Below are 22,574 nucleotides of genomic sequence, written 5' to 3' on the forward strand. Positions count from 1 at the left end.
GGCTTTTGTTTGTTGGTTTGTTTTTGGGTTATACCAGGTGGTGCTCAGGGCTTACTCCTGGCTCTGCTCAGGGGTCATTCCTGAAGGGGCTTGGGGGACCATATGGGGTGCTAGGGATCCACCCTAGGTTGGCTGTGTGCAAGGCAAATGTCCTCCCCACTGTACTTCTTTTTCAAGGGAGCTTGGGAGGACCCTACCCGGTGCTGGGGCTTTGAAGGTCCAAATTGCAGTCAGTTTGACTTGCCCCTATATTATCTCTCCAGTCCTTCTTTTCTATTATGTTCTTTCCTTTTCTCTTTTTGTTTTTGGGTCACACCTGGCAGTGCTCAGGAATAACTCCTGGCTTTGCACTCAGGGATCACTTCTGGCTGGGCACCCTATGGGGTGCCAGGGATCGAACCCGTGAACCTGAGTCAGTTGCGCACAAGGTAAGTGCTATATCCACTGCACTACTGCTATATCCCTTTTTGCTTTTTTTGTTTGTTTTGGGGCCATACCTGCCTGTGTTCAGGGCTTACTTATGGCTATGCACTCAGGAATTGCTTCTGGTGGTGCTTTGGGGACCCTATGGGATGCTGGGGACTGAACCTGGGTCAGCCACGTGCAAGGCAAATGCGCTCCGCTGTACTGTATATAGCTCCTGTCTGCTCTTTGCTTTTCTTTATTTAGCTCCCAGAGGAGGTTGGGAGCTCCTCCTGGCTCGGTGCTTGAGGTGACCATCCCAGTGGTGCTGGGGATTGAACCCAGGGCTCCAGCAAGCAAAGCAAGCACTGAAGGCCTTTGAACAATGCCCCCAGTCAGAGACGTCAAACCATCTGTTACTCTACCATCAGCGGCTAAGCCTTTTGCAGTTATGTTGGTCTCAACTGAGGTCTTTGATGTGGATGTTGGAGGGATGTATATTGGCCTCCTTCCGCAGCGGGGCGCTGTCGGCTACTTCATGCTCCACGTGGTCTCCAAGGACGCAAGGTGGAGCGCAGACACTCTCAGTGATGGAAGTTGAGTCTGAAGCTGGGAAGTTGCACAATAGTACAACTTCCTTCCTCCCTTCCTTCTTCTCTCCCTCCTTCCCTTCCTTCTTCCCCGCCTCTCTCCTTCCTTCCTTCCTTCCTTCCTTCCTTCCTTCCTTCCTTCCTTCCTCCCCCCATAATGCTCAAGGTGCTGACTTTGCACTCAGGGGTTCTCAGGGACCCCATGGGATGCTGAGGATTGAACGCCGGTCGGTCGCGTGCAAGGCAAGTGCCCTCCCCTACTCTCTGACCCCGAATTGTGTTTTCTCCACAGATGTGCAGAGGAAAAAACTCTCACACGGACAGCAAGTAAGACAAATTCCATTGCAAAAAGGCTCGAATCCTGGGAACACGACTCAGGAGCTGCCGCCAGCGGGAAATAGCTATCCAGGATGGGGCTTGGCGGCAGAACACTTGCCTCGCATGTGTGCAGTTCTGGGTTTGATTCTCGACAATAGCACTAGAGGCAGGGATGAGGAAACAAAAGGAAAAAAAAGAGAAGCCCTGGAGCAGAAAAGCAAATGGACTATGTGTTAAACCGCGCCACCATGCCTGCCCGGAGGGGAAAGGGTGTTGTCCCGCCCGACAGCTCCTCTCTGCAAAGAAAGATGGCTGCCGCCCGGGAGCCTTGTGGACAGCAGGTTTGAGCCGGGGGCGGGGGGCGGCAGGGGCCTCATGGGAAGGGGGGCGTTCTGGGCCATCCTTCACGCCCGACCGAGGTCACCAGCTGCCCCCCACGAGCGGCTCTCCGGCACGGCCACGACTCCAGAGCACAGAAACCAATCTCTTAACTATCTAACTTTTAATAGAAATACTTCCAGGGTTAATAAGTAAAACAGCAGAAATCCAAAACCGCATTTTATTCTTAAACCAAGCTGTAGAAAGCAAATCATTTCACAATGCTGTATCAGCATATCTGATTGGGGGGGGTCATAAACTCTAAACAATAATTGTGCATCTTCTATCGAAACAATGTATCTAGTCAAAGTAGATAGAGTATTAACTAGAACTCATCTGCCTCACAAGAATTGGGAGGGGTGGGAGGTGGGGTTCTATTGGGGTTCATGGTTAAAAATAAGTATTGGTAAAGGGAAATGTGTTTGATACTTACATGACTGAGACCTAAACCCGAAAGCTCTGTAACTTTTCCCACAGTGATTCAATAAAGAAATAAATTATTAAAAAAAAAAAGAAAAGCCCATTTTTGCCGGGTCCTTTCTGGATCCTTCTTCCCTTAACTCTCTCCCGATCACTCCACCTCCTTCAGCAAGTCTTTCTGGGGCTGGATCAGTAGTACAGTGGGAAAGGTGGTGCCTACTTTGCGTGGGGCAGACCTGGGTTCAGTCTCCAGCATCGCATATGGTCCCCTGAGCACCGTCAGGAGTGATTCCTGAGTGCAGAACCAGGAGTAACTCCTGAGCATCACCAGGTGTGGCCCCTGCCCCTCCACCCCACATCAAAAGAAACTAGCCTTTCTACATCCCATATAGTACGGTGAGTATTTCACTTGTTTTGCATGCACCTGACCTGGGATCGATTCCCAGCCCCCTCATACTGTCCCCCAAGCACTGTCAGGAGTTATCCCTGAGCACACCAGGTGTAGCACCCAAGCCAAACCAAACTGAAGAAAGTCTTTCTGCCGGGACCGGAACGCTAGTACAGCGAGGAGGTTTGCCTTGCCTACTCAGGTTTGATCTCCAGCATCCCAGAAGGTCCCCCAAGCCTGCCAAGAATGATTCCTGAGTACAGAGCCAGGAGTAAGCTCTGAGCACATCCAGGTGTTCCTCCCCCCACTTCCTCCACCCCCGCAAACAACAACAACAACAACGACAACAACAACAATCCACCCAAATCCGGTGGTTTGGTGGCTCAGAAGAAGGCACCTTCTCCAATCATTAGTTTTTTTTTGCCTCTGTAAAAAAAGGGGAGGTTTGCCACCTAGTGGCCATCAGAGGCATTGCGCTATAGGACCGCCCAGGTTTGGAACCTGAAGGTTTTGTTTTGTTTTCTTTTTGGGTCACACCTGGCGATGCACAGGGGTTACTCCTGGCTCATGCACTACTCCTCAGGAATCACTGCTGGCGGTGCTCAGGGAACCATACGGGATGATGGGAATCGAACCCGGGTCAGACGTCCATGCAAGGCCCTACCCCCTGTGCTATCACCCCAGCCCTGAAACCTGAGATTTCTTGCATTGTTTTTGGGTTATTTTGGTAGTGGTGGTGGGGATGGAATTTGGGAGTCACACCGGCGCTCTCAGGGCTCATCCCTGTCTCTGTGTTCAAGGATCACCCGTGGTGGGACCAGGGCACCCTTATGGAATGGCGGAATATGGAATGGCGGAATGGCGGAATATGGAATACCTGACTTGGCGGCATATGGAATACCTGACTTGCCTGGCAAGGGCCCTCCCTGCTGGACTATGGCTCCAGCCACTTTGCACATATTTTGCTTGTAGGAAGACTGGATTTGACTCCACCATCGTATGAAAAAAAAATTGAGGCAGGGTGACAGCTCAGTAGGCTAAATGCGGGTTTTGCATAAGAGGCCCAGGTTCCAACCCCCCCTTGCACCACGTGATTCTCTGAGCACTGAGCCAGGTGCAGCCCCTGAGTATTGATTGATGTGTAACCCCCCTCCACCACCAAAACAATAAATAAATAAAAGACCGATCCGAGTGGTGAGCGGCAGCGGCTGGAGCCCCTTCTTCCTGCCTGTTCCTCCTTCCTTCCCAGCTCAAGGCTGCTACCAAGGTTCTTCCAGGAACGCCTGGTGGAGCCGGAGTGGGAGATGGGGGATCTCTGTCCCTGACCCCCCTTCCCTCTGCACACAGCGGGCTGTAGGGATCCTCATGCACTGAGGCACAGGAACAGGGGTGTGAGCACTGTATGGAGGGGATGGGGACAGGGGCTGGAAAACCTGCTGCTGGGTGACGAGGCCAACTTTTTTTTTTCACAACCAGCTTCCCTTTCGCTCTGCCTTCAGGTATCACTCCTGGGAGCTTTAAGGACCACATTCTGGGATGATGGAAATTGAACGAGCAAAGCAAGAGCCCTCCCTGCTGCATTATATTCAACTCTGTCAGTTTTTTTTTTTTTTTTGCTTTTTGGGTCACACCTAGCGATGCACAGGGGTTCCTCCTGGCTCTGCACTCAGGAATTACTCCTGGAGGTGCTCAGGGGACCATATGGGATGCTGGGAATTGAATTCAGGCTGGCCGGGTGCAAGGCAATCACCCTACCCACTGGGCTATTGCTCCAGCCCCCAGGCCAACTTTTTTCGGTTTGGGGCCTCACCTGGTGATGCACAGGGCTTACTCTAGCTTTGTGCTCAGGGATCCCTCCCTGCAGGGATCAGGGGACCCTGTGTGGGTGGTGACACAGCATCCCTCTGTACTATTGCTCCAGTCTCTTCCCCCCTCCTTTTTATTTTTTGGGCTTTTTTGGGTCACACCCGGAGATGCTCTGGGGTTTCTCCTGGCAGTGCTCAGGGGCTCCTATGGGGTGCCGGAGATTGAACCGGGCCGGGCCACGTACAAGGCAAACGCCCTGCCTGCTGTGCAATCTGGTCCCCCTTTCCCCTTTTTTCTGTGGGGCCTTCCAGGAAGTGTATAGGTGGTCTGGGAGCCCCTCCTGGCAATTCTTGGTCAACTTGTTTGTAGAGTCTGGGTGACTGGGACCACCTTGGTGTTTATGGGGTCTCCATGCCCACAACTGATGGTGCCGAGGGGATGATATGCAGTGCCAGGGACTGAACTTCTGTTATCTTTTAGTGGGGTGTTGCACTAGGCAATGCCCAGGACTTGCTCCTGGCTCTGCACTCAGAGACCACGCCTGGTGGGTGGGCTGGGGTGTGTGTGTGTGGGGGGGGGGGGCGGGGGGCGAAGGGAACTGAACGCCTCAGGTCAGCTGCGTGCACAACTAGGGCCTTACCTGCTGTACCATCACTCAGGCCCCTCGTTGCCTGGGGCTGACCCACGCTTGGCAGCCTGCAGGGAGGTCCCCCCCACCTTGCTGACCTTGACCGTGGGCCATTCTGCCTGTGATGTGGGATGACGGGTCCCAGCACACAAAGGCCACATGGGCCGCGCGCTGCAGGTTGGTGGGTGGCACGGTGGTTCGGTTCAGACGAGAACATTTTTTTTTATTTAGCTGCTGCAGTGGCCTCGAGAGCAGAGGCCGGGCGCGTGCTTGCTACTCCCCACTCATACAGAAAGGCAGTTCATAGGTCGAGGGGGGCACCGGGAGCGGGGGACAGGCTCCCTGACCCCATCAGGAGGCCCCGTGCATGGGGGCGGGGAAGGACTGCACCAGTTGCTCCAAGGCAGAACACCTCCTGGCGTGGGGCCCCCTCTGACGCCCCCGCGCGATACCCCCGTACCTGGGCAGAAGTCAGAGGGTAGACGGCAGGGCAGAGCTGCCCATCCAGAATGTTCTCCGAGACCCCGGGAAAGGGGGAAACAGGCACTCCACATTCCCCAGGATAGAAACAGCTGGGCAGGCCGGGTCTACCCCCACCCCAAGGCTTCAGATCAGCGGCCTGTGGGGTTCCAGGCTCTTTTTTTTTTTCTTCCTTTTGGGTCACACCTGGCGATGCACAGGGGTTACTCCTGGGTCTGCACTCAAGAATCACACCTGGCGGTGCTCGGGGGACCCTCTGGGATGCCTGGAATCGAACCCGGGTCGGCCACGTGCAAGGCAAACGCCCTACCCGCTGTGCTATCGCTCCAGCTCCATAGAAAGCTATTTTTTTTTTTTTTTGGAGTGAGGGGTGCGGGGTGGGATGGGGGTGGTGCTAGGAGCTCCACGAGATCACTTGGCGGCCGCTGCCACTTGTCCTGTCCTGCCCGGGCTCGGCGTGGATGCCCCCGGCTCGGCGTGGGCACCCCAGGCTTGGCCGGTGATTCCTAGGGCACTGGGCGGGCTCAGCTCTGCAGGGGCCGCGACAGGGTCCTGGCTGGACGGGGCGGACGCGGCCTGTGGGCTCCAGGGTGTGCTCCTGGGTGGCCCCGCCAGGTCCTGGGTCACACCAGCACCCCTGCTCCCCTTGCCAGCACCCTTGCCCCGCAGAGACCAGGGGGTGGGGGTGCAAGATCTGTCGGAGGCCTCGGCCCAGCCTGGCGCTCCAGGCTGAAAGGGAGCAGGGGCACTGAGGTGGCCCCCTGTCTCAGCAACCTGGCTCTCTTCGCCGCCCACCTGCGGGGCCGGGCCGAGCCTCTGGTCTTCCAAAGTGGCCAAGTCTTTCTCCAGGGGTTGCTCCTGCGTGGGGCTCTGGCTTGGGGGCACAGTCGCGGTCTTGGGGGACCTGCAGTGTGGGGAGGAAAGGGGCAAGGGGGTCAGTAGGGGGACACCGTTCTGGACTCCACTGCCCACACGCTCTTCCACCCTAGAGGCAACTCTGGCTGGGTCACCATGTTTTTGTTTTAGTTTTGGGCCACACCCGGCGATGCTCAGGGCGCACTCCTGGCTCATGCACTCAGGAATTACTCCTGGCGGTGCTCAGGGGACCAGAGGGGGACCCGGGGATCGAACCTGGGTCAACCGTGTGCAAGGCAAGCGCCTCACCCACCATATTATCTCCCTAGCTTCTTGGGGGCCCCCCCACTTTCTGTGAGGAAACAGAAGTTCCAAAAGAGGGCGAGGATGACCTGCAGCAGTTTCTCGGGGCGCTGACCATCTCCCCAACTGTTCCAACCCTGACTCTGCCTACTGGGCACTGCACACCCCTCTCCCCTGCACCCCAAATCTGCAGTGGATCTACTGTCAGTCTATCCCACTCTCTGGGTACCAACCACCCCCAACGATGGTTTTTGTTTTTTCTTGAGGGGGTGGGGAGGCTTGGGGCCACACCCAGGGGTGCTCAGGGCCTATTTCCAGCCTTGAGCTCAGGAGCGACCCCTGGGCGGTGCAGTGCCAGGGACTCAAACTGCAGCGGGACACGTGCATGCGCGAGCACCCTGGCTGAGCTCTCTCCAGACTTGGAGCGGGATTTGTTGATTAAGGTGCTGACCTTGCATGCGGTCGACCTGAGCTTGGTCGCCAGCATCCCATAAGGTCACCCCCCCACTGATTTTCCGAGCAGAGCTGGGAGTTAAGCCCTGAGTGCTGGTGAATGTGGCCCCCAGTGACCGCCAGTGGGCATCCCTGGAGCCTAGGTCCCTTCCGAGCTGCGGGTACTCACTGTTTCTCCGACACACCAGGCAGGATTTGCTCAATGAATCGAAGGCCCCGGTTACCAGCCCGCAGCGCAGCTTCTGCATGCACGAGTTCAATCCCCGGCACCTCAGGGTCCCGTGAGGCCCTGGGGAGGGACACTCCCACCCCCGAGCACCAAGCCAGGAGGAATACCCGAATGCCACCAGCTGGGGCCCCCCCGAAACACATATGCAAACCTGGTCAGGAGCCAGAGAGATGGTATGGCAGGGAAGGCCTTGCACGTGGCTGCCCTGGGTTCCACCCCTGGCACCCCACAAGGTCCCCCCAGAACCCCACTAAGGGTGATCTGTGAACTCAGAGGGAGGCCCTGGGCACTGCAGGGTGTGCCCCCCGCCCCAATAAAACTAAAACCAAACCAAAAAAGAGGCTGGTGATAGTCAGAACCATCCAGTAGGGGGAGCTCCCGTCCCAGACTTGACAGCAGCAGAGCTCTTTGACTGGAGACCCCAGAAACTTCCCTGGCCACCCACATCGGGGAAGCCCCATGCTCTCAGGAGACCACCAGGACACGAGCAACGCTTCTAACCCGAGGCCTGCATCCCCCCTCCCCCCATGTCCCACGGAGACGCTGGTCTCTGGGAAGGGTAAGATCTAACAAAGGCTGGCTGGAGGGCCTTGGGGTTGGGGGTTGCCCCAGCAGCGTCGCGGGTGGGCCCTTACTCACTGGTTCTTGTGTTTGAAGCCGCTGATGTGAGCCTGGTACTGCTCGATGGAGTTGAGCACAATCTTGCAGGTCTTGCAGGGATAACCCTTCCCGGCTGAAACAGCAAAACCGATGTGCGTTGGTTAGCGGGAGAGCGAGACAGCGGGACGGACCTGCCAGCCAGTCTGGGCACTCTTGTGAGCATCAGGGTGGGAAGGAGAGAAGGGGGGCCCTCATTCCCAGCCTGCAGCCTGGCCCAGAGGTGGTCTTTGTGGTGCCCCGTATGTCCCACCCCAGCTGGGAAGTTACCCAGAGATGCAGCTCCTGCCTCTGGAAGGAGGCCCCCTCCCGCAGTGCATGCTGGGAAGGCGTTGTTCTCCTTCCACTGGCCCTGACAAAGACTCCTGAGCAGGCCTGTCTGGTGGCAGGGTCTAGGGGGTTCCCAGCTGGGTTAGGGTGAGCCTTTGATACAGTTACAGTATCTGGGAGAGAGAGCACTGCTCCAGGACCCCGGAAGTGGGTCTGAGCTCAGGGCTCCGGTTAAATCTCTTCCTCTTAGCCTCAGTTTTGCATTTGTTGTTGTTGTTGTTTGTTTCCTTGCTCTGTACTCAGGAATCACTCCTGAAGGTGCTCAGGGGATCATATGGGATAATGGGGATCGAACCCGGGCCAGCCATGTGCAAAGCAAGAGCCTTCCCTGCTGTACTATTGCTCTGGCCCCCAGGCCTCAGTTTTTCTTTTCTTTTTGTTTTGGGTCACATTTGGCTGTGCTCAGGGATCGAACATCGGACTGTTTCTCATCGGACTGACTTCTTCTCCCCAGGATAATTCTTATTGACATCTGTCTGTTGGATTCTCAGGGGAAATGGAAACCTAACAGTGGTCCAGAGGGGGCCGGGACATGGCAGACACTGCAGAACTGGTCGGGGCCGGAGCCTCTTGGGAGTGGGAGGCCCTGAGGGAAGGGACGGGCGAGACGCTTTGACAGAGCTGTGGAGAGAGGGTTAGACAGACACTGAATGCCACCAACCGACAGGTCTGGGGGCTGGAGGAAGTCTTTGTTTATGAAGAGTGTACAAAGCGGCCCCTTTGTTCATTCATTTGTTCCTTCGTTCATTCATTCCACAGTGAGGCTCACCGCCTATGGATGTCAATTTCCTGTCTTTTGGTTCCTGTCTGTTTTGGAGTCACACCCAGAGGGTTAGGGGTTACTCCTGGCTCTGTACTTAGGGAAAAACTCCTGGTGGTGCTTGGGGAACCCTATGGGGTTTTGCGGACTGATCCAGGGTCACTGTGTGCAAGGCAAACACGCTCCCCAATGGCCTATTGCTCCGGCCCCTCAGTTTCCTGTCTGGCTTCTGGACTGGTAACTTGGGCTCCTGGAAGCCTGAGGAGGGGACGCAGAGCCAAGAGGCTCGGGAAGGCAGGACCCACTTACCCAAGGAGCCGGTGGAAATGGGCCCGGCCAGCCGCCCATAGTGGGCCATGAGCCTGAGCTTGGTCTCCTGCTTCCGGTGTTTCTTGCCCTGGTAATGCTGCTGCGCCATGGCCGGGTCATTGAAGGCCGCATGGCAGACGCTGCAGAACTGGTCGGGGGCTGGGGCCTCTTGGGAGTGGGAGGCCCCGAGGGAAGGGACGGCCAGACGTTTTGACAGAGCTGTGGAGAGAGGGTTAGAAAGACACTGCGGACGCCACCAACCGACGGGCCTGGGGGCTGGAGGAAGGGAAAGGCGGGACACAGAAACACACAGACACATCACACACACAGACACACCACACAGACAGACGTACCACATGAATACACAGATGCAGCAAACACATACAGACATACCACACACACAGAGATGCACAACACACACACCACACACAGACATACCACACAAACACCACAACCACACATACCCACCCACACCATACTCACAGAGATGCACCACACAACACACACATACACAGAAGCACCACATAGACAGACACCACACACAGACACACCAGATAGACGTACCACATGCATACACAAATGCAGCAAACACACAGACATACTACACACACCACACATACACAGACGTATCATACATACACACACCACACACACCATGCGCACACACCACATACACAGACACAGCAAACAGATGCACCACAGACATACCACATGCATATTAACACAGCAAACACAGATATACCACACACACACACACACCACACAAACACAGACGTATTACACATATACATACACACACCACACACCACACAGATGCACTCCACACACAGACACTCCACACACACAGACGCACCATACACACACACTGTGACTCCGGCCCGCCAAGCACTTTCGAGCTTAGGCAAGAAGAAGGGTGGAGTCTGCGCAGCATTTTGAACTATGGGAGTTTCTTTTTCTTTTTGTTCTGGGGTCACAGCCGGTGGTGCTCAGGGCTGACTCTTGGCTCTGCACTCAGGGACTGTCCCTGGCGGGGCTCGGGGGACTCTATGGGGTGTTGGGAATCGAACCTGGGTTTGCTGTGTGCAAGGCAAGGGCGCTCCACGCTCTCTCCAGTCTGCTAGAGGGGGTTGCTCTGTGCTTGTGGGGCCATGGTCAATTAAGTGCTCCTCCGCTGACCCCCGTGCTAAAGGAGGCGATGATCACACAGTGTTGGGGTCCTTGCCCAGCCTGCTGAGCTCTGTCTCCGGCCTGATGTTGACCGTCCTGACCGGGATGTTCTTTCGCTTTGTTTCCCTTTTCGTTTTGGGGCCACCTGGCGATGTTGAGGACCCTAGTGGGTGCCGGGGATTAATCCTGGACATCCTGAGTGCAAGGCCAGTGCCGCGCCAGCTGCCCCTCTGCAGTCCACAGTCCCACTGGGGTCCCTGTGACTTCCACGCCTCACGGGGGGCGGGGCGAGGGGGTTTCTTGGTTTATGAAATTAGACCTGGGTCTGAGGAGAGGCATGGCATTCCTTTCTTTCCTTTTGCTTTTTGAGTCACACCCGACGATGTTCAGAGGTTTCTCCTGGCTCTGCACGCAGCAATTTCTCTGGGCAGTGCTTGGGGACCATATGGGATGCGGGGACTGAACTCAGGTTGGCTGCGTGCAAGGCACACGCCCTACCCACTGTACTGTCACTCTGGCCCAAGGCTGTACTGTCACTCTGGTCCCTTCCCCGCCACAAAGGGTCACGGTTCTCCAGCTGTTCATCAATTTTCTCGAGCGGGCCCAGTAACGTGAGACTTGTTACTGTGTTTGGCATATCAAATACATCACGGGTAACTTGCCAGGCTTTGCTGTGCGGGCGAGATACTCTCGGTAGCTTGCTGGGCTCTTCGAGAGGGGTGGAGGAATCGAACTTGGGTCGGCCATGTTGGCTGCGTGCAAGGCAAATGCCCTCCCCGCTGTGCTATCGCTCCAGACCCCCGCCTCAAAAAAAAAAAAAATCTGGTCTTGGGGCTGGAGCTATAGTACAGTGGGTAGGGCACTTGCCTTGCACGTGGCCAATCCGGGTTCGATTCCCAGCATTCCATAGGGTCCCCCGAGCACCGTCAGGATTAATTCCTGAATGCATGAGCCAGGAATAACCCCTGAGCATCACCAGGTGTGACCCAAAAAGAAAAAAAAATCTGGTCTTGTTTTCATGGCACCAATAAAAACCCTGTAAGATGGGTAGGTTAACTCAATGCCTATTTTGCAAACCACAGCACCCAAAAGGAGAGAGAGAATAAAAGGGAATGCCCTGCCACAGAGGCAGGGTGGGATGGGGGGATGAGGGGGTGGGAGGGATACTGGGATCATTAGTGGTGGAGAATGGGCACTGGTGGAGGGATGGGTATTTGATCATTGTATAACTGAAACCCAAGCACAAAAATTTGTAAGTCTACAACTGTACCTCATGGTGTTTCACTAATAAAAATTAAAAAAAAAGAAAAAGATGGCTAGGCTAGCTCAGATGGCTGCGTGCTGGCCAGAAAGAGAGCAGCCACGACCTGGACCAGATGGAGGAAGTCGAGATCAAAGCACTTTCACTATGGCCTAATTGCTGGTGCTGGAGGTGAGGCACCTCCGAAGGGCTGGGCGTGAAGGAGATGAAAGCGCGGAGCGAGGGCTGCTGCATGAAGGGACTCCATGAAGGGGCTCCCGGCAGGGTCCCTGCTGGGGGGAGGTGGCCGCAGCTGGGACCAGAGGCGTGGGTCCCGCTGGGCCGGAGTGGCATGGCCGACCCTGCATGTCACAACTGTTTTCCACCCACATGGTTTTTGTGGATGGAGGGACAATTCTGTCTTGTTACTCTGCGGGCCCGTGCTGCGCTTTGATGGGCCAAGGGGACCGGGAGCCTGGAGGATCAAAGGGGCTGGGGGTGTGGCCGGGGCCGGGAAAGGTCCTGGCCAGAGCTTCCATTGTGGGGAGCAGGTGGGAACTGGGGGGGGGGAGGGGGCTGGCTGGAGGTGAAAGGTCAGTGGGAGAGGCCAGAGAGCGCTGGGGCCAGCAGGCAGTAAAGTCAGAGGCAGGAGCATCAACAGAACCACAAGAAGAGAGGCCCAGAGAGTCAGGACAGAGCGGAGAGGCCCTTGCCTCGTGCAGTAGGGCCCAGGCAGGCACCCTAGAAGGTGCTCCAAGCCCCCAAGGGTGTGGCCCCAGCACAACACAAACGAAACGGGGTTCCGGGCACGGCACTCCAGCGGGGCCTCGTGGCTATTCACTAGGATGCTCAACAGCTGTGCCCGCCTCTCTGGGTCTGAGCCTCCCAGGCACCCCCCAGCCCCCGGCTCTCGGCAGGCAAGAAACACTCAGCAGGAAGCAGTCCGCAGGAAGCACTCAGCAGGCAGGGCCAGTACCTTCCCCCTTGGCGGGCGGTTGCTTCAGCTTCAAGTTCTTGGCGTGGGTCTTCCCCAGGTAGTGTGAGCGGGCCACAGCAGGTGAGGAGAAGGTGGCACTGCACAGCGGGCAGCACTGGCTCTGGTCTCTGCCTCCGGGGCCCTGTGGGGAGAGCACACATGCACGCACGCTGCACCCCTGCGCCGTCCCAGCAGCCTCTAGTTGTCCAGCTCCAGTTATGGGGTCCCCGGGCCTGACCAGTTCACGGGTCTCCTTCTTCCCACTTCCTGCTGCCTTTGGTGGGACTTGGGGGTTCCAGCCAGCGGCGCCTGGGAACCCTCTTCCTACCTGCCCGGGGGATGTTGGCTGAGGCTTGGACATGTGCTTTAAATAGCATTTCCTGGAGCTGGAGTGATAGCACAGCGGGTAGGGCGTTTGCCTTGCACGCGGCCAACCTGGGTTGATTCCCAGCATCCCATATGGTCCCCTGAGCACCGCCAGGAGTAACTCCTGAGTGCAGAACCAGGAGTAACCCCTGAGCATCGCCGGGTGTGACCCAAAAATGCAAAAAAAGAAAGCATATCTTATGCTTGGCATTTTAAAATTTTTTTTTGCTGGGGGCAGGGAGGGAGGATTTGGGGCCACATCCAGAGCTGCTCAGGGCTCACTCCTGGCTGGGAACTGGGAACCTTCTGGAATGCCAGGTATGAAACCTGGGTCGGGTTGCAGGGCAAGCACCCTACTACTCTGGCCCCAAGACTTTTTTTTTTTTGGCTTTTGGGGTCACACCCAGTGATGCTCAGGGGTTACTCCTGGTTCTTGACTCAGGAATTACTCCTGGCGGTGCACAGGCCACCATAGGGGATGCTGGGGATCGAACCTGGGTTGGGCGTGTGCAAGGCAAACGCCCTCCCCACTGTGCTATTGCTCCAGCCCAAAGGTATCTTTTCTTAAGAAAACATGGACTGGAACAGTCAGGGCGAGTATCTGAGAACCATCCTTCCTTTACCTCGTTCGAACTGTATCCTGGAGTGTGCCCAGGGGACTCTGGTCCATCACTCCGGAACCCACAGGGACAATATCTGAGCTTGGGAAACTCCAGTGGAAATTCAAGGGCAGTGTCTGGGCATGACTTCTCTTTCGTTTTGGTTTTTGGGCGACACCTGCCAGGGCTCAGGGCTTACTCCTGGCTCTGCTCTCAGGGATCACTCCTGGTGGGCTTGGGGACCCTATGGGATTCGGGGATAGAACCTGAGTCACAGGCCAGCGCCCAATCTGCTGCACTATTGGTCTGACCCTAGTTCAGCTGCTTTTCTTATTTTAGGTCGGAAAAAAATCCTAAAAGGCGAGTCATGGCAACTTCTTTGGCCATGACTTCTTTCTGCTTGTTTTTGGACCACGTCAGCACTGCTCAGGGCTTACTCCTGGCTGTGCGCTCAGGGATCACTCCTGGCAGTACTTGAGGGACTCTATGGGGTGTTGGTGGGGAACAAACCCAGGTCGGACGCATGCAGGCAAGTACTTGCCCTACCCTATCACTCTAAGTGGCATCCTATCACTATCACTCCTAAGTGGTATTCTCATTTGAATTTTATTTTTTTGGTGGGGGAGGGGATTTGAGCCACACCTGTGGTGTTCAGGGAACCTTATTGGGGTTCCACGGATTAAATGGGGCTCAGTGGAAACAGTCACATACAAGGCCCAGCACCCCTGTTTCTCAGAAAAAAAGAAAAAAGGATTCAGGGAAGTGGAAAGACAGTCCCAGATCGGCAGACACAGCTGGAGCTATAGTCCAACAGGGAGGGCATTTGCCTTGCACACAACTGACTCAGGTTCGATTCCCGGCATCCCACAGGGTCCCCTGAGCCCCACCAGAAGTGATCCCTGAGCGCAGAGCCAGGAGTCAGCCCTGAGCACCGCCCCGTGTGACCTCAAACAAACCAAATACTCCCAGGCCGGTGCCCTCTGAGTGCAGCTGCTCCGCTCGCCCACTTCCCTGCCTGGCCAGCGAGCGGAGCGGGCCCACCCCAGCAGCCACGTTACCTGGTCGGAATCCAGCTTCTTCGCATCCCCCTTTAAGGTCTCCAATCCGTGGATGATGAGGTAGCGTTTCACTTTGTTCGCATGTTTCTTGCTCTGCAAGAATCCAGGGCTGAGATCACCGAGGGCCCCAGGCCAGCTCTGATCACGGGCCTCTTAGAAACACCTGCAAGCGTTGCCCTGGATTTAGCCACACAAAACTCACTCATTCTCTCTTTCTCACTCTCATTCTCTCGCGTGCTCTCTCTCTCTTTCTCTCTTCTAGGGGGTGTCAATACTGTCAAATCGAATCTTCACAGTCTCTGCTGGGAAAAGTATCATTTCTAGTTTTTTTCTTCTCTTTCTATTTGGGGAGGGCTTTCGGTCCACAAGAGGCATGCTCAGGGGTGGACTCCTGGCTCTGTGCTCAGGGATCACTCCTGGCGACATTCAGGGGACCCTATTGGGTGCTGGAGATTGAACTAGAGTCGGCTGCATGCAAGGTAAGCAAGCGCCCTCCTCGCTGTGCTCAGGGGACTCTACTGTGCCTGAGATTTGAACCAGGGCCCTAACCCCTGGACAAGCTCTCAGACCTCATCATCTCTGGGTTATAGATGAGAAAGCTGAGGCTGACGAGGATGAAGGTTCTTGCCCAAAAGCAGTGATCCAAAGTGGTATTTCTTGAGCTAGAGAGAGTATAGTTTGCACATGGCAGACTTGGGTTTGATCCTTGGCACTGCTTATCCCAGAGCACCTCCATGTGTGATCCCTGAATGCAAGAGCCAGGAGAAAGCCCTGAGCACCACGGGTGTGGCCTCCATACCAACAAAACAAAGTGGGGTTTCTTTATTTTTGGGGGGGTCTGGGGACCACACTTGGCATTGCTCAGGGATTCCTGCTGGCTCTGCACTCAGGAATCACTCCTGGAAGGCAAGGGGGTGCTAGGATCAAACCCAAGCCAGCTGTGTGCAAGGCAAATGCCCTCCCCACTGTACTACTTCTCCAGTCCCTAAAGTGGAGTTTCTAAAAAACCCCACCACATACTTTCTTTCCTATTTGTTGTTTTTTTTGGGGGGCTATACCTGGATGTAGAGCTCAGGATTTACTCCTGGCTTGGCACTTAGGGGTCACTCTGGCAGTGCTCAGGGGACCCTATGTAGTGCCAGGGATCGAATCTGGGTCGGTTGCATGCAAGGCAAGTCCCTGATGGACTATCACTCCAGCCCAACACACACTTTTGGGGCTGGAGCGATAGCACAGCAGGGAGGGCGTTTGCCTTGCATGCGGCCGACCCTGGTTCGATCCCCAGCATCCCATATGGTCCCCTGAGCACTGCCAGGAGTAATTCCTGAGTGCAGAGCCAGGAGTAACCCCTGTGAAACGCTGGGTGTGACCCAAAAAGCAAAACAAAAACAAAAACAAAAAAACAAAACAAAAAACAAACAAAAAACCAAAAACCAACACACTTTCTACTCTAGTAAGCCAGAATGAAAGTTAGAAGCAGAATGATCTTTAGGGCTGGAGCAATAGAACAGTGGGGAGGATGCTTGCATTGCATGAAGCTGACCTGGGTTTGATCCCCAGCATCCCATAGGGGCCCTGAGCATCGTCGGTGTGTCCCTCCTTCTCCCCTGCCACCACACCCAACCCACACACACACACACACACACACACATACACACACACACGCAGCAGAATGATCCTCACTTGGGGAAGAAAGCTGAACTCAGAAACCTGAAGGCCACCTGCTGGGGGAGCCGGACCTTCTGAAGGCACAGTGGCCTACCTGGTAGTGGGCCAGCTTCTGGGACTCAGAGATGAGCAAGGCGCAGCAGACCTTACACTGGGTGTTGGTGAAGAGACACTGGTTCTTCTGGATCATGTTCTCCACTGCAGCAGAAACGGGAAGGAACAATGGGTGAGCCACGTGTGGCCCATAGGGGGCGCTCTAGCAATGACCAGATGTTGGATGCACCGGCCAGGTTCTCCATCTCCCTATACTATTTAGTGATTCCTGACATGTTTCTGGCCGGGAGGTGGGGAGGGGATGGGTCACACCCAAGAGTGCTCAGCTTCTCTTCACAGTGCTCGGGGGGAACATATGCAGTGCAAGGGTTAGAACCAGTCAAAGAGGGACTGACACAATGGAACAGTGGGGAGGGCACTTGCCTTGCTTGGAGTCAACCTGGGCTCCATCTCCGGCATTCCAAGGGGTTCCCCATGCACCACCAGGAGTTATTCCTGAGCACAGAACCAGGGAGTAATCCCTGATCATCGCCGGGTGTGACTTCCCCCCAAAAAAACAAAGAAAGAAATAGGGGCTGGAGAGATAGTACAGCAGGTAAGGTGCTTGCCTTGCATGTGACTGACTTGGGTTGGATCCCTGACACCCCATATGTTCCCAAACATAGCAGGTGTGATCCCTGAGCACAAAGCTAGGATTAATCACTGAGCACTTGATGCCGGAGCGATAGTACAGTGGGTAGGGTGTTTGCCTTGCACACGGCCGACCCAGGTTCAATCCCTGGCATCCAGTATGGTCCCCCAAGCACCTCCAGAAGTAATTCCTGAGTGTAGAGCCAGGAATAACCCTTGAGCATCATTGGGTGTGACCCAAAAAGCGGGAAAAAAAAAAAATTCCTGAGCACTGCTGGGTGTGTGTGGCGGAAGGCAGGAAGAAAGAAAAAAAATGCAGAGAAAGAATCTTGGGGGCTAAGCGACAGCACAGCGGGTAGGGCTTTGCCTTGCACGCAGCCGACCTGGGTTCGATTCCCAGCATCCCTATGGTCCCCTAAGCACTGCTAGGAGTAATTCCTGAGTGCACGAGCCAGGAGTAACTCCTGCAGCATTGCTGGGTGTGACCCAGAAAGCAAAAAAAAAAAAAAAAAAGGATCTTTCACCCTAGTTGGAAGCCAGTTACCCAGATCTCAGGGGGCTCAGTCACCAGGTGGAGGGGGGGGACACTGAGGCTTCTAGAGTCCTTGGAAGTGTGGGGAAGAGATGGGAGCAAGGGACTCCGAGGATGGGGGCCAGAGCCACAGTACAGCGAGCAGGTCACAGACCTTCCTGACCTGGGTTTGATCCTCGGAATCCCATAGGCCCCCCCACCCCGCAGCTCAGAGGCAGGAAAGAGTTTAAGGCCTGAGCACGGGGCTGGAGCAATAGCACAGCGGGTAGGGCGTTTAGCCTTGCACACGGCCAACTCGGGTTCGATTCCCAGAATCCCATATGGTCCCCTGAGCACCACCAGGGGTAACTCCTGAGTGCAGAGCCAGGAGTAACCCCTGTGCATCGCCAGGTGTGACCCAAAAAGTAAAAAAAAAAAAAAAAAAAGGGCCTGAGCACCTCCAGGTGTGGCCCCAAAATGGGGCTGGGGGGGTACCCCGGCGAAATCTCAGAAGAGGGGCAAACGCTGGTCTAGGGTTCACCGTCTGTACACGGCTGTGCTCTGCGGGGGGCAGACGCCAGGCGGGACCCCCAGAGCGGGAGAAGCCCCCTGACAGTAGGCGCTCCCGCTTGCACCGAGATGCAAGGTTCCCTGGCACCGAGGCCGGCGCGTCCAGTCCGGGGAGCGGGCCGGGCGCCGGGGGGCTGGGGGTGTGTGATCGGAACCCCGAGGGTCACCCCCGCCCCCGGCGGCGCTCACCTTCCTTCTTCCCCACGGGCAGGGCCGCCGACGCCGCCTCCCGCAAGCAGCGCGCCCTCTCGCGGTCGCAGCGCGGCCCGTCCGGCTCCGGGTCCCCCGGCGCCTCCGCGGGGCCGCCGCCGCCGCCGTCGCCGGCCTGCGCGGGGCCCGGCTCGGGACGCTGCATCCTCTCCGCAGAGCCTAACCGGCCCGGAGAGGCGCCTGGGAGGCGCGGCCTCGCGAGATGTGGGCTGGGAGGTGGTGGGGGCGGGGGAGAGGGAGAGCGCCGCGCGGCCCGCAAATCTCGCGAGACTTAAGCGCCGCCGGCTCGGCCGCCTTGTGCCCCGCAGTCTCCCCGCGTCCGGGATGGTGGTTTCAGGCGCCACCCACCGTTGCCGCTTCTCGGTTCCCTCTTTCCCGTTGCAGAGGCCTATTTCTCTCTTATTTATTTTTGTATCATCATTTTTTTTTTGCGTCACACCCGGCGATGCACAGGGGTTACTCCTGGCTCATGCACTCAGGAATTACACCTGGTGGTGCGCAGGGGATCCTATGGGATGCTGGGAATCGAACCCCGGTCGGCCGCGTGCAAGGCAAACGCCCTCCCCGCTGGGCTCCAGCCCCGTCATCATCATTATATTGGTTCTGGGGCCGCACCCAGCAGTGCTCAGAGCTGACTCCTAATGGCTCGGCACTCTAGAATCACACCTGGCAGTGCTCAGGGCACCCTCTGGGATGCCGAACTCGGGTCAGCCGTGTGCACCGCAAGCGCTTTGCCAGCTGTGCAACTGCTCCAGCCCTCCCTCCTTTTATTGAGTCTGGAAACTGGGACCCAGCATCCAAAAAAGTTTGCTCCAAAGTTTCCTTATTAGGAGTCCGAGAGAGTAGGACTCTTTCCTTGCACTTGGTTGACTCAAGTTTGATCCCCAGCATCCCATAAGGTCCACCCCTTGAATTCTCCAGGAGAGATTTCCTGAGCACAGAGCCAGGAGTAAGCTCTGAGCACTGCTTGGTGTGATGCAAAAAGAAAAAAAAATGTTTCCTTACTAGTCATTTTTTTTTGGTTTTGTTTTGATTGTTTTTGGCTTTTTTTGGGTCACACCTGGCGATGTTCCAGGGTTACTCCAAACTTTGCACTCAGGAATTATTCCTGGTGGTGCTTGAGGGATCATATCTGAAGCCGGGGATAGAACCACAGTAAGCCCCGTACAAAGCAAAGGCTCCAGCACCCCCCCTTTTTTTTTTAACTAGTCACTGATGAAAGTTTTATGGTTGCTACTTGGAAGTAGTCATTCCCAGCCCAGATTGACCCCTAAATTGTCACACGGAACTGTTAATGTTGATTTTTTTAAGTCTGTGGGCCACACCCAAAGATTCTCAGGTTTACTCCTGGCCCTGTGCTCAGAGAACTCTTCATCCCAGGGACTGAATCTAGGTAGACCACATGCAAGGAAAGTGCCCTAATTGCTGTACTATCTCTTCAGCCCCCAAATGGATTTTTGTTTTCGGCATTTTGGGTTATACCCGGTGGTGTTCAGGGATTACTCCTGGCTCTGCATTCAGGAATTACTCCTGGTGTGCTCAGGGGACCCTATGGGTTGCTGGGGATCAAACCTGGGTCAGCTGCTTGTAAGAAAAATGCCGTACTGATTGTACTAACACTTCAGCACCCACTGAAATGGAATTTTTATCTTCCATCTCTCACCTGAGTCTATGTAGCCTTGATCTCTGGCCAGGGATATCACAGCATCATCTTCACTGGGCCCTTCCATTTCTCAGCAAATATTCCAGTACAGCAACCTCAAGGAATTTGGAACAAGCTCAAATTCTCAAAACAACTTCCCTATCACAGGCTGCAGAGAAGCCAAGTTCTTATTGCAGCCAGCAGGATGTGAGGGTTTTTTTGGTTTGTTTTGAGTCACGCCCAGCATTGCTCAGGGCTGACTCCTGGCTCTGTGCTTAGGGATCACTGCTGGCAGGGCTCAGGGGCCCGTATAGAATGCCAGGGATCAAATACGGGTAGGCCATGTGCAAGGTAAGTGCCCTTCCCACTGTACTATCTTTCCATCCCCTTGTTATTCTTTTTTCTTTTTTTTTTCTTTTTGGGTCACACCCGGTGATGCACGGGGATTACTCCTGGCTCAAGTACTCAGGAATCACTCCTGACGGTGCTCAGGGGACCGTATGGGATGCTGTGAATCGGACCCGGGTCGGCCGCGTGCAAGGCAAAAGCCCTACTCACTGTGCTATCGCTCCAGCCCCTTGTTATTCTTTTGGTGGTTACGCTAGAGATTCTAGGGTAACACTGTACTATTCTGAGCTCCTCACAGTGCATCAGTGAATAGTCTTTTCACACTTCCTGAACATACTAGAAACTTAAATTCCTTTAACTCTAGCACTTCCTGCTTCCTTATAATCTCAATTTCAGGGTGTCTTATATTCCACAAACTTTAGTTGTGGCTTTTAAATTATCATGATCAATATCATGGTAATTATATTACTTATATTTCTACTTATATTTCTCTACTTAGTCTCCTTTTCAGTATTTTTTTCCCCCTCTCTCTCTTCTACCTTCCAAGTCTCTATGTGGGTAGCTTTCCTTCAGACTAAAAATTTTATCAGCTGAGCACAGAGGGCAGGGCACTTGCCTTGCATATGACTGACCTGGGTGATCCCAGGGCACCCCATTGGGTCTCCATCCCTGCCAGACAGTTGCTCCGTCCCCACACTCCACTTCTTAAATGTTTACTGAGGACTTAGCCTCAGCAGCAGGGAGCAGAATGAGAGACCTAGGGGTGTTTCCCCTTCTTGGAAGGAAGCCCCGGGGGAGCAGGAGACAAGGACTGCACTGGTCTGGGGGGTAGGTGGGGAATCACCCTCACTTAGCTGGGAGGGTGGCATGTGACCTGGAAGCAGTGTCAGGGATCATTCATAGCAAGACTCAGGAGGCCCTCTGGGGTGCAAAGGATCAAACCCAGGTTGACCACATGCAAGGCGAGTGCCCTACTTGCTATAGTCTCTCCAATCCTGAGGACCCATGGGTGTGCCCTTGTCCCCCCAAAAAAGAGAAAATTTGTCTATTGGTTTGGTCAGGATGGAGTCCCTAACTGCTGGTTGTCATGACACCTCTCATTTGTCCTCTATGGTAATTTCATGAACTAACCTAAGTCATATATATATTATATTTCATATTCCATCATCATAGAGGGAAATATGTATATATGCCTCTCAGAGAGCCCAGCAAGCTACAGAGAGTATCCTGCCTGCATGGGAGAGCCTGGCAAGCTCCCTGTGGTGTATTCGATATGCCAAAAACAGTAACAATAACAAGTCGCATTCCCCTGACCCTGAAAGAGCCTTCAATCTTTGGGAAAGATGAGTTAGGAGAGGCTGCTAAAATCTGAGGGCTGGGACGAATGGAGACTTTACTGGTGCCCGCTCGAGTAAATCGATGAATAACGGGATGACAGTGATACAGTGATAAAGTGCATTCAAGGGGCTGGAGTGATAGCACAGCGGGTAGGGCATTTGTCTTGCACGCAGCCAACCCGGGTTCGATTCCCAGCATCCCATATGGTCCCCCGAGCACCGCCAGGAGTAATTCCTGAGTGCATGAGCCAGGAATAACCCCTGTGCATCTCCGGGTGTGACCCAAAAAGCAAAAAAAAAAAAAAGTGCATTCAAGTCAGGGGCTGGGGATATAATACAGCAGGTAAAGTGTTTGCTTTGCACGCCATTGTCCCATGCTCAATTTCTGGTCCCCTATATAATATAGTTTCCCATCACCACCAGGAGTGATCCATGAGCTGAGAGTCAGGAGTAAGCTGAGCGTGTAGCTGTGTGTGGACCCCTTAGAACAACAACAACAACAACAACAACAACCCCCAGTCATGTTAACACATAAAGATATTCCAGCTCATGGGGTCAAAGTGATAGTACAGTGGGAAGGGAGCTTGTTTTGCACGTGGTTGACTCAGATTCAAATCCCAGATGGTCCCCTGAGCCGTGCCAGGAGTGATTCCTGAGTGCAGAGCCAGGAGTAACCCCTGAGCACTGCTGGGTGAAACAAATTTTCTCTCCTAGTCATTGCCTATTTATAAACTCTGTTTCCTTGGCACCTACAAGCATTGTGGATTAGCTGTCTGCATTGGGCATGGGTCTCTGAGGGACCCATTTTTTTTTTTTTTTGTGGATCCTTAATAAGGCTCTTGACACCTACCTTCCTTCCTTTCTTCTCTCTCCTTTCTCTTTTTTTTGGGGG

The 22,574-nt window shown here is 54.9% G+C and overlaps 1 protein-coding gene across 1 annotated transcript; it reads right to left on the reverse strand.

The window, feature by feature from the left end:
* Positions 1-5,748: 5,748 nt before the first annotated feature.
* Positions 5,749-18,513, reverse strand: ZNF346 (zinc finger protein 346). The gene is made up of 7 exons (XM_056113129.1): positions 18,335-18,513; positions 16,475-16,578; positions 14,713-14,805; positions 12,690-12,831; positions 9,307-9,525; positions 7,890-7,983; positions 5,749-6,314 (listed from the first exon to the last, which is right to left on the reverse strand). Exons 1-7 carry the CDS (start codon positions 18,498-18,500, stop codon positions 5,822-5,824), a joined length of 1,311 nt encoding a protein of 436 aa, XP_055969104.1. The 5' UTR covers positions 18,501-18,513; the 3' UTR covers positions 5,749-5,821.
* Positions 18,514-22,574: the final 4,061 nt, after the last annotated feature.

The sequence above is a fragment of the Sorex fumeus genome, unplaced genomic scaffold (assembly GCF_029834395.1).
Source record: "Sorex fumeus unplaced genomic scaffold, SorFum_2.1 ptg000019l, whole genome shotgun sequence".
NCBI lineage: Eukaryota > Metazoa > Chordata > Mammalia > Eulipotyphla > Soricidae > Sorex > Sorex fumeus.

Bases quoted from the DNA above. Each gene is read 5' to 3' on its own strand.
- ZNF346 (XM_056113129.1), bottom strand. From the start codon at position 18,500: ATGCAGCGTCCCGAGCCGGGCCCCGCGCAGGCCGGCGACGGCGGCGGC. The intron at 14,806-16,474 runs GTAGGCCACTGT...GGATTCTTGCAG, and splicing joins AGAAGCTGGCCCACTACCAG to AGCAAGAAACATGCGAACAA. The intron at 12,832-14,712 runs GTAACGTGGCTG...CTCTCCCCACAG, and splicing joins AGAAGCTGGATTCCGACCAG to GGCCCCGGAGGCAGAGACCA.